This window comes from Hippocampus guttulatus, chromosome 5, assembly GCF_054856545.1.
Source record: "Hippocampus guttulatus isolate MCC_2025c chromosome 5, RoL_Hgut_1.0, whole genome shotgun sequence".
In the NCBI taxonomy this organism is placed as follows: Eukaryota; Metazoa; Chordata; class Actinopteri; order Syngnathiformes; family Syngnathidae; genus Hippocampus; species Hippocampus guttulatus.
Window position 1 is genome coordinate 18,242,152 of NC_141265.1, and position 12,188 is coordinate 18,254,339.

At 43.9% G+C, this 12,188-nt stretch overlaps 1 protein-coding gene across 1 annotated transcript in view; it reads right to left on the minus strand.

Moving 5' to 3' along the window:
• kiaa0825 (KIAA0825 ortholog) overlaps nt 1–12,188 on the minus strand; it is a 104,881-nt gene that overhangs the window by 84,391 nt on the left and 8,302 nt on the right. Inside the window, exons 3-6 of the mRNA XM_086112288.1 lie at nt 10,294–10,453; nt 9,562–9,750; nt 9,264–9,440; nt 8,553–8,877 (exon numbers count right to left, since the gene is read on the minus strand). Of these exons, the coding sequence (XP_085968414.1) occupies nt 8,553–8,877; nt 9,264–9,440; nt 9,562–9,750; nt 10,294–10,453 (851 nt within the window). The remainder of the gene's footprint in view (nt 1–8,552; nt 8,878–9,263; nt 9,441–9,561; nt 9,751–10,293; nt 10,454–12,188) is intronic.

Sequence of the window (12,188 nt, forward strand, 5' to 3'; positions counted from 1 at the left end):
GGGTGGCGGGGAGATGTGTTGCCATACTCCCAGACACATGCACAAATACTTTGTGTTTGCCTAAATGAGCTCCATTGCAAAGGCATCTGGGACTGGATGAGCTCAGCATTAGCCTTGACTCTCAGAGTCTTGTGATGATTGAGAAGGGGGATGGGGGGGGGGCGTCATTGTAACATTGTAGCCCCTGGATCCTAATGCAATTTTGCCATATTGTTAACTAAAATCTGACAATATGACAACACACTGTCCCCGGGGGTTCGTCTCATAATCACGTTTGAGGTTTGACCCGCTCGTGATGTCTGTGTGATTATGAGATTATGTTTGGGAGGGTTCTGAGGCTTTGGGGGCACCCTGTGTTTATGTGCATGTAAAGCTGGTCATTTTGAATAACTTAATTTAGAGCGGACACTTTGGCACACATTTGCGCATGTCACTCTTGGATTATAATTGCCATACTGGAACCAGACAGTGGCCACCATGGGGAAAAAAAAGCCTGACCTCAAGTTCATTGGTGTTTGCAACTGTAAGGGTACACATCAATTTATGTGTATGTGTATGTGTGTGTGCAGGCATGTACAAAATTGCGTGTGAATACTGGAATGATTATTTGGTGTGCAGCCGCATTGGTGTGTATGTGCAACACAAACTGCACGAGTCTGCTGCTCGCCAACTCTTCTGTAATGGGGTCCGGTGGGACAATGTGCGCATGCTGCATGTGCACACGCGTGACCTGGCTGACACCGACGTGCTTGCCTTTGCCTCACCACCTCGCACATTCACGCACGCAACAGCAATCATGTCTATTTGTGAAGACACCAACGCATCACCTCGGAGCGTTGGTGCAAACAATCCAAAACGGATGAGGCAGGGACACGTCGCAGACCGAGTGGCTGGATTCTCGGAAATGACTTCCCTGGCCTGACCACTAATCAGAGCGTAGCGTCCTTTTAACCACCACTTCATCCAACGCCGGTCATCACCTTTTCATGGTTTGGTTCCCAGCTTTCAAGCATACTCCACTTGGCCATGACCTTGATGTTTAACAGGGCCCCTTTCCGCACCCATGCTGTATCAGTATTTATTGTTGTCTGCCCAGTCAAATAGCCCTATAGCCATAGCTGTCTGGTACACTGCCATCTAAACCTCATTATACCTTTGTCACAACAGTGAGGGCAAATGGAAGCTCTCAAAGCAGCGTGATGGAGAGGGTGTGCTTAAAAGCACCCAGGTGTATCATACAGCATTGTGAGTAGCGTGTCCCAGAGAGCAGAATGACTCAGGGCACGAGCAGGCAGAAGGGTTCAGCCAAAGGTCAGTGTAGCAAGAATCAATGAGGGACGGCTGCTATTGAAAGCAGGCAAAAAAAAAATGTTTAAATAAGAGAGATGTGATGAGATAAAAATCAATGTTACCCCATATTATTCTATATATCACAACACAAGCTGACATATAATAGTTCAGTACGTGTGCGGGTGTGTTTGTGTGTGTCCGGTCTCGGTTTGTAGCTTTTAACGGCGACAACAATACAACACAAACAGAACAAACAAACAAACAAACTGAGCAGGTATTTTTGGCGAGCCATCAGTCTTTTACCCGGCTGCCTCTCCTGTGGCTTAGCTAGCTCCATAGCGCACACACACACACACACACACACACACATTTTGCATCATACAAATAATGCACACACAAACTCTTGACTGGCAGTGCGCAGAGACAGAAGGGAGAGAGTGGGGGAGAGGGAAACAGAAAGTGAGGGAAGGAGAGTAGCGAGGAAACAGGGAATTCCCTGAGCAGTTGTTATTGATTCCGGTGTTTACGGGCGAATAGTTTAATGCCGTTTACAAAACAGAGCAGATGCAACCAGTGAGCAAAAAGGTAAACAATTGCTGTGTGGCGGGCTGCCAAATCCCCAGACTGATGTATTAAACTCACGATGAAGAGCATTTCCCCTTTGGCTGCACTTATTGCCACTTCATTTCCTCTTAGCTCACAACACACTCTCTCTTTCTTGGAGTCTCTCTCCTTCCCTGCATCTCTCTTTTTCCTCATACGCTCCCATTTATCTGAGGGGGGTAAAGGAGGCTAGTACGCTTTTTTGCCATCTGGCTATTTTCTGTCCTCCTCCGACCCAGGAGGCCCAGTTCTTCCTAACACAGCCATTAGTAAGGGAATTGCATGTGTCTGACATGGCCGAAAACCAATTATGAGACACTTTTCTACCAAATGATACCCAAGTCTTTGGGGAATGGGCAATCATGCAATAATTTGGCCACTGATTTAATTTCTCTCCAGCATAGCATGTCACCCTCGCTTCCCCATTTTTGCTCTCTCTCTCTTTCTGCCTGTTGGATGTGTAAATCGGACCACGGGGACTTTGGTCTGACCCCTTCTCACCACAGTGCCCACTAGCTTTATTGGGCAAATGGGCGTGTGATGCCTGCACTTTACAGGTGATTTCTGGCGCACGTTTCGCCAGTGTAATGCAATGAGATAGAAGAAGCTCAAAAGGCCAGTGAATTTTATGCCATCATGCAAAGTAAAAGGTCAAGGTGCATTACCTATCATGTAAATTGCTTCCCAGATTCCAGCTGTACTGTACCCAAGCAAAGAGTAAAGTGGATGAATTGATATGACAAGAAAATGTGACAGTGTATTTGAGTGAGTCACCGAAATGAAGTCCAACCTTCCAAGTCAAACGCCATAATTCAGAATCAAACATCAAGTGTAAAATAAACAATCAAATCAATTTTGGTCTGTCTATGACTACTCTGTCTGAAACACTATCATGCAGAAACATCCATACACCCCGTAGGTGCAATGCCCTACTCTGAGGACAATACCAAAAGGTAAGGAGACCTGCACTTAGTTTTGTTGCATTGGTTGCCCCTGTGACGTTGCGGATGCACTGGGTGGGTGGAGGGGGGTATCTTTTTGTTTGTTGGGTGATATAGCCATGCTGTTCCAGTTGGGATCTCTCCCTGGGCAGCCTTTCTGACATGGACCATATTGGGAGGCTAAAACTGGCTACAATACCCGTCTTTGGCTTCTCACACCTTTGTTTTGTCCTTCTGAGTAGCCAGCCTTGCGCAATCATATCACAGGGTGTCAAGCGGAGCATTATTGTCTGTGCCTTGGGTGCACCTGTGAATGAATGTGTGTGTGTGTGTGTGTGTGTGTGTGTGTGTGTGTGTGTGTGTGTGTGTGTGTGTGTGTGTGTGTGTGTGTGTGTGTGTGTGTTAAGGAAGCTATGAGCCACAGTGGATTGGCCCGCGAGGCCCTGTGACAGCTGGGGTCCCTTTTTGTCAGTTTCGGCCCACTGCTCTCTCAGACAGCCTTATTATGGGAGGCGTCCTGCTGTGATTCCCAAATATGGACGTTGACATATGCGCACACACAATAAACACGGCAACCCAAGCCCTGGTGGTCCGTCCTTGGGGCTCTGGCCACCTAGGGCGCAGCAGGGAGCTACCTGCCCTTCACAGAAGCGTGCTGTTGCAATCCTTGATATCTATATTAAGTTGTGTGAAGAAAATGTGGAAATGGGTTGGAGTGACAGGGGAATAAGAATGTGAATGACATGTACTTTTTTATCACGTCTGTCCTTGTTTCTCTTTGTCGTGTGATGGGATTGTCAATTTCTCCTCCTACTCTACTTGACCCAGGCAACCTGCACGCCCAACGCAGAGGATTTGCACACTCTGGCTACAGGAACAGTTCATTAAAATCTAGTTGTTTCGTGCCCTCGCTTGCATTATTTTCAAGTCTTCTGTGAACCAGATAGACTCCTTATCACAACGTGCGGGCGACTCTCGATAAGCTAGTCATTTTTGTCATTGCTCTCTCAATAGAAGGCGACAGGAAAGTGCTCATATCCTTCAGCATTTTCAAAAGCGACGCACAAAGGCTCATTGTGATCAGATGGAGGGCAAAACTAAATAGCAGCCATAATACAGATCCCCACAGGTTGGGAAAGGTACTTTTCTTTGAGCTCACTCAACTTACTGAAACCAGCCTCGTTGTACTCTACCAAGATAGACAAACATCAATACACCGAAAGCACAACGCACACATACTCAGGTGTATGTAGAAATTGCTCAGAACCCCCCCCACTGCCACGCCACTCTTTTCCTCGCCCATAATTACATGGCAGGATGCGGTTGCACGTCCCAGGCTGACAGTGTGTATAAACTCAGGCGGAGATATGATCTAGTGAGGAGCTGCTCTTATTAAATATTAACAAACGCCATTCCCAAGTAGCCTCAATCCCCACAAGCACCTCCACTGCCAGGCAGCGAGTCAGCCGAGCTTCCTCACGTCACTACACAACCTCTTTCCCCACTGAATAGGCTGCTGCGCTTTCACCAAGAAAGAGTTCAAAGAGCGACAGGGGGTGATGCGGGGGGTTTGGAGGGAGGGGGGAGCATATGCTGGGGGTGAATGTGCTCCTTGTACATGTTCAAACTCAATTCTTTTTTTTTAATCTATAGGGAGCTGCCAACATCGTCATACGGGGAAATTAGTGAAAGTGGAATTCAAATCAGCTCTATCAGAATGGTGCTGCAAAGTGTTTGAACTGAATTTTAAAAGTTTGCCCTCACCCCAGTGGACTATTGTGAGGGAAGAATTGAGATATGCGCATGCAAAGATGCTGCGCAGAAACTGTTTGATGTTCATGTAACCATGCATGCATACTGAAATGCCAATTGGAAATTGAATGCTACATATACTGTATACTGCATATATTTTTAAACAGATATAAAATGGTTCACAATAAGGCAATTTTCTGAGTAAGCCGACATAGCAAGAAGCCACATTTGATCAAAGGTGACTGGATAAACTACATGTCCAACCTATATAACCAACTTTGGAAAAATTCTGCCACATCACCGCATTGGGGGCATCGACAACAGCGTTTCGCTCCCAACGTTTAGTGAGCTTTGCACCCCACCGCTCGAGGATGGACTAATACAGACTTTAAATTTATCCTTAATTTTCCTTCATGCACCCGATTATTGTTGATAAAAATATGTCGACACGCTATGACGACCCCTGATGGGGCAAGGCAAAAGTCACAATTTCCACTGATGCACATTTATTGACAGGCTAACTTCCCTCGACTAGGGAACCTCACTCCATTCCCTTTCACATATGTCTGTATTGTTTCTTGCACCAAACCTAACTCTACCTCCATGTACTGTACTGTACTTCGTATGAGCTTGACACCAGCCTTCACTCTTCTGGTGGTCCCAATTTCCGGAAACCATCACTTCGTTGTCTCATTTGTAAGTGCACGTATTTATCATTAATATGGAATAAAGACTATGAATTTTTTCTTTTGTTTTTCTCCTCACGAAAGTACATACGCAGAATCAGGGAAGTGTGCTAGTAAACGTTAAAGCCTGAGCAGCCCGTCTTCATATCCATCTAAGTACAATGTCAGCGCCTGCCTTTAAGGCAGGAGGGTTAAAAAAGAGATGGCAGATCTTGCTGTTGAATGATGTTAAATGGTTCAGTGGTTTGACAGTGGCTGATGCTACAGACAACGCCGCTCCCTTGGGAGCCTGCAGTCTCCCAGGCATGGCTCTTATCAAAATATACCAAGCGCCTGCCTCCACCGCAGGAGCCAACAATAACGCAGCAGGGGAGGACAGTGAGATCTAAAGAGTCATTGGACACTTATGAAAATAGAATCAGTTTGTATTGCCGTTGCCGTAATTGTCTTGACAATTATGGGAGTAGCATACAGTATAGACAGTAAAGTGTGAAAGCAGATTATGCATTGCTTGTTCAAACTGTGGCTCAATAAGAGCCACGGGCATTTGGGTGGCGAACATGGGTGTTCTCAAGCTTTTTTTGGGGAAGGGAAAAGAAAGGGGAGGGTGATTACACAAACTGTAATCCCAGCCGTAGCCCTCAAAGCTGTGTTGCAGCTGATAGTTAAACACACACACACACACCAACACCTCTAGTGAGCACAAGTAAAACTGCACAACACCGGTCCCTCGTTCCCTTTGGAGCCGTGTTCCGCCTCCGGTGCTACATTTGACGGTTTGTTGAGCAGCACGTAGGTGTGTAGCCTCCGCCACGATACGTGATCAAACAGGCCGACTGACGCATGGCCAATTATCTTGGCTGCCTCCTCTCATCTCACGTTTAGGCGGAGGGGAAGGCGAAAACCAAAGAGAGAGGGAGAGACAGAGAGACAGAGGGAAAAGGCGAGGCGAGGCTGCCGGCGTGTTTATCCAAGAATGGCAGATGTAAAGACGCTTTTTGCGCTGTTCCACAGGGAAACTGACATGTGCACAATTTTTGAAAAAGTAAACAATGGCTCACATGCCTTAGATTTTTTTTCTCTTTTCAAGGCGTAGCCTTATCGTCAGCAAGTCCTAAATAAGTCAATATGAAACAAACAAAGGGAATATGCAGGGGAATTAAGTATCAAAAGTACACTTTTCTATAGTCTCAGGCTATGACATCGATGTCAATGCCATCCATCACACTGACATTCAGAATTTTCAACCGCTCAAAAATCTGTGCACAACACTATTGCAGCAACTTTTTGCTCTCACTCTTTCTGTCCTGTAAGGCCTTCATAACACCACTTGGAAGGTCGAAGGATGGTTCGGGCTTAATTTCTCATTTGTGCACTGCAAGTTGGCCGGAAGGCAGTGAAATTGCGGGCATAGTGTCATGGTCTGACTTGATTTTGCTTCACAGTCATTGCAGTCATCTTCCCAGTCCTTTTCCATTGAAGATTAAGCACGAATTAAAGGTGTTTAGGAGGAGTTCGAGTCGAAGGAGCCTTCACCCTAGAGGTGCTGCACCGCTCACTATCTTGGTAAATAGAGGAGTCTGAGTCAAATAAGAATGCGGAAAGCAATTACAATGGGAAAAGTTACTGACAATCACTTTCAAGGATCTTGGCTCAGGGCCTCACACGCGGCAGCTGGAGTGAAATGGAAAAATTAAGATGTCGAGAAGAAATCTTTAAAGGTGAACAAAGATGGTACAAACTGTGTAGCCCATCGAAATAAACTCCTCAAAACAGGAAGCATACAATGGAAATATTGTAAACCCTAAATCCGGACTCGGGGAGTTTACTTTCATTCAACTCAACATTTCCAGTACTACAATGACAACGCACCAGATTTATCTCTAATTGAATAATAATGCTTACTCATTACAACATCACCGAATAAGTTGAGTTGCCATGTCTGCCAGTTAGCTGTGCTGAATTTAAACTTTTAACTGAATAAACAAACACCATCACAGCACATATTGGGTGGTATCTCACTGGCAAGCGAATGCGTGTGTTGGATTAAACTGGCACTTTAAGAGGGGCGGGGCTGCCACTGACAGGTGACCGTTCGCGCGACGTATAAAAAACAGGATCGCATTATGTTACGTTGTGAATACACTCGCTTCGTCGTCAGCATGGCCCAATGGTAAGCTACGCGTGTGCTTTTCTTTACCAGATACTGTATGTAAAGTTAGCTTCAGATTCGATCATGATCGGTTGCTTTGTTTGTCTGCTTTGCGTTGTGTCCGTTGTGCTTTATGTTTGCAATCACAGTTAGTTACCGTTCGCAATCGGCAATTTAGACAGCGTGGGCCAAAGTGTGTCTAGAACAGTGGTGTCTTTATTCAACTCATTTTGCATAGTTGTCATGTTTGTCCAGCTGCAATTTGATGTTTGAACAAAGTACATTGCGTTGCAGCTGGGCTTAATCATGCCGGCGCTCCACTTCCGGGTTGGACCTTTTGGGATTTGTAGTTCTTTTATTCGAGTCGACTTGGTATGTTTGTGATGTATGGTTTCTTACGTTTAAAATAATGACGATAATAATACATAGTGAAATCATGGTTGATTAAAGTACTTATTAAGTGTATTGTTAAAATAAAAGTATTAATTAATGTAAATTCTATACATATTTACATCGTGATGCAGAAAGATAGATGTATTCATTTTACTGCATTTATGTGTGCTTTAGGTTATTACCTGCTTCTGCTACTGCTACTGCAACTACTTCCATTTCATCTACTACTACATCTACTTCTGCTGCAAAGTGTCCCAATAAATGTATCTAAAAAGTACAGAAAGAGTAATCCTTCCATCCCTATTCAGAGGGCCGTGAAAAAAAAATGGAATTAACTGAACAGAATGATTGTAAATGTAGACAAGTTTTGAACAGGTTCCAAATGTTCCTAAAATGACCATCCTTTGCGGTCACAGCACTTGGCAATGTAAATAGGTTTCACAAGGTTACCAGATTGTTGACCGTCCAAAAATGACTTTTTCAAATTCACAGCATTACGTGACCAGAAGAAAATCACACAAACTAGTCCTGATGGGGCGATCCATTATGGCAGTAAGCAGTGTGTCCGGGTCTCGGGTTACCCTTCCTGCCAGTCAACCACTGAGCCCCAACTCTTTTTGAATGAGAATACCTTGGGTGGTTAAGACTAACCTTGCACCCAAATTAGTAAATTATGCTAAAGGAACAACTTCATTCACCCAACACCGTTAAAAGAAGAGTAAAAAAAGTACTTACCGACTGTTGCACGAGACTTGGATGAGTATCTTTTTATCTTGCTGCCGGGCATGGTGTTGTCCCTCAAAGCTGTCTCACATTCTCTCTCCATCAGGGAGGTCAATTCACTAGCCAAAAGGCGGAGGTAGGATGCATTTAGGAAGCCCAAGATGGCATCCTGCTCAACTACTCTCGCAAGGATGTGAAGGTCCTCTGTGAGGGCCCGGGTGAGAGCCGGGACCACCGAGCGGAAGGCCACAGTCACTCTGTCAAAGCTGGTGACATTAGCTGGACTGGAGGACATGGCGCAGTGCAGGAGGGCAAGCATGGCTTGGCCTCTTACTTCCTGGTTGGATGAAGCCAAAAGAAAAAACTGTCCATCGCCGTATATGTATCATTTAGATTGGAAATCTAATGATGCTTCTAAATATTACTCCATATGAAAACATCAAGAGGATAGCTGCTTACATCCATCTGGTCTGACTGAAATTCATACAATATTAATGCCATGTCACTTTTGTCAAGAACCACTTTGCAAATGCACATTAAGTGACTGTCCTCCCACAGCTCTGTGTTTCACCATTGCCGTTTTAGTCATGGCATGCATTTAAAGACATTACAGGTATTTTCTACATGTAGACAATGACTGTATTGTTTCATAAACTTGTTAGGCACACAAATGTTCATGTTTTAAAGACTCGAAAACAAAGCTCACAAAAAAAAATCCCTTGCCTGGTAATGAGTGAGCACTTCACACTCAGGGTACAAGAAGCACAGCTGCTGCAGGCGGTGGACTCGTTGATTGATGGACAAGGAAGGTACTTCACGAGTCGTTGGGCTTTCGGTCGACAGACGCTCCAAAATATAGCAGCGGAGCTGAAGACGCACATCTTCCCATGCTACCTGCATCTTAAACAAAAAAGGCAAAGAATGCGACTTTTAGTCTCTCACTATACAGATTTCGAATTAACAAATAGAGCATTGTACAATCAACTAATGATGGGCAAGGAACTATTCTACAATATATTACCTCGGTTGAAGAGTCATCTTTGATTGTATGTAACAAGGGAAAGGGAGCGGCAAGGAGATGATGTTGAGCGAAAGACAAGGATGAAGATGGGGTACAAGGGAAGCAGATACCCCTCTGGGATGAGAGGTTGAGTAATAGCTGCAGAGTGGCATCCTCTCTTCCTACCTCTTTTGACCTCAGGTAGTCTTGCTAAAAAAACAAGACAAAACAAAACAAGCATACATACAGTAACCCCCCCCCCCCCAAAAAAAAAAAATGTTTGCACAAAAACATTGTACTAACATTTTGTTACATTTTCAAAATAGAGGACGGCTTTCTCGTGTGGTCTTTAAAACACTGACTCAATGTGGGTGATTGACGGTACTGCAAAAATCTGCACCGATTATTATTATTTATTTATTTTTATTAGAAAATGTACAATTCAAAATAATTCAATGACAGGCAAAAAATCATGATCATGATTCTGAAAATTGCCCCTATGTTCACTCTCAAAATTGATGACAGCTTCATTTTCAAAAGTACATCTCATTTACACTTGGAACTTCTGTGTGGACTGGTTCAACTAGGAACACTGCAGATCAAAACAATCATTTTGCTCTCATCCCTTCGGCAAGCCAATATTAAGCGTTTAAAGTCTTAACTCAGCAGTGTAAATGTCTGGATCATTTTGAGGGGGAATAATTCAACATAATGTAGAATAATTATCATCATCAGTGTCAGTGTCATGATTACCAAACAAGTGAAGAAGGCCATGAGTTCCTGATGCCCCGTGCTGACACTGTTGAGCATTTTGAGATCGAACCACCTCATGCACTCTGTCGGGCTGGGCGGACGTTCACCTGGACGCAAGTCTCCCATTTTGGCTTGGAGTTCCACCAGATGCTGTTCAATACTGAGGAACATGAGTAAATTGCATAACTGGAACAGCCAAGACAGTTACTACACACAGTAAATCCATCCATTACAGTCAAAAGACCACATTTTCTACGAAACTTTACCGATGAGCCAGATATGCATTTGATGCACGGTGCTTTTATAATGCCACTAAATCTTTCTAACGGTCAACTTGCCAACAAGCGCGAAGATTTACAGCTGGGTATCTTGAATACAACGACTGGGAGATTCTGTCCGCAAGAGTGTACACACAGCAACCACTTCAAAGTAACACATGGACACCATCTTAAACATGCCATATGGGGACCAACACTCCCCATCACAGTTGGTCCTCACATGTTTTGTCTCTATCGTAAGAAGATAGAAGGCAGGTGCGAGTGCACGCAGTGATATATCAGTGTGAGCGTGCGTGTGCTCAGCAGCTGGTGTGGAGTGGCGCGGTGTTACAGATCAGCCGATATCTGAGACACTCTTCTTGCCATGTCACATCTCACCCTTTTTCCTTGGCAAACGCGCACGCACACATGCGCGTGCACACAATCTCACACATACACACTCTCTTAACATGCTTCGACATGACAGATTAAATGAAGTGACAGATTAGAAGGTATGAATTCGTTATTCCAATGTAAATCAATGCATACTGGATTTAAATTTGCTTAATATCCGTATGTTTGTGATATCCTGCATATTTAAACCTGACTGGCTTTCTGCTACTATTTATATGGATTTTATTGATAGATTACATGATGATTTGCATCAGGCAGTGCATACTGTAGTCTGCATATCATGAAGACATTTTCATAAAAGTTCAAATAGACCTTTTTTGTCAAGCACAAAGACCTGCGCTCTCATCAGGGAAACATACAGTGGAACCTTTACAGTCCATAAAATTGAGAGTTGAGTGGGTTTTTTTCGGGGGGTTTTAATGTACTACGCTGAGTATTACCAATGGTCGGTTGAGACTGAAAACATTTCCATTCCAGTAATTAATAAAGATTTACAAGATAACAACAATCAGATCCTAGATAGAATACTCTTTCTGTTTTCAGTACCAAGAGGGGGAATTTTTCGACCAGTGTCCCGGAGCAGATTCGTTCCGGTGTTTTTGGGGGTGTTTTTTTTTTTTTTTTTTTTGCATTTCCTTCTTTGTTTTTATATGCTGAATAATTAACACTAAAAGTCTAATAAATAAGGAGTATATGGTGATAATGTGATTCCCTAAAATATAAATCCTTTTAATGTACCTATGTGTATTCATGTGTGTGTCACTATGTGAATCACGGTACAGGCTCATTTCCCCATCAGACGGCTCATCCCCCAACTGTGGGTCTATAAACTGCCTCCTGCCTGCTTCCGGGCCATTAACACATCCAGATGTCTTACAATGGCAACACATTAAATAAGCGTTCAATCTGATACACTTTCATTTCAGAGGGGAAAATCGCAAGGGGATAAAATGTTATACGCTGGTCCAAACGTCTGTGCTCGAGAATCAACATTTTAACGAGCGCTTCCTCCCTCCCTATGCCACCTTCAAAACAGGCCTGATAATGTGTCTCATGTAAATACTTTTTTTTTTTTTTTTTAACTATTCCATTTATTTTCAGCCATGTTTCAGTTTGTCAAAGGGCATTTTCTCGGAACATGAGCAAGCTCTGCTGCACGTGCAAATCCCCAGACTGGTTCGGTGATTTTGGTTTTATTATTTTTATTTGGGCTGAAAAAAACAA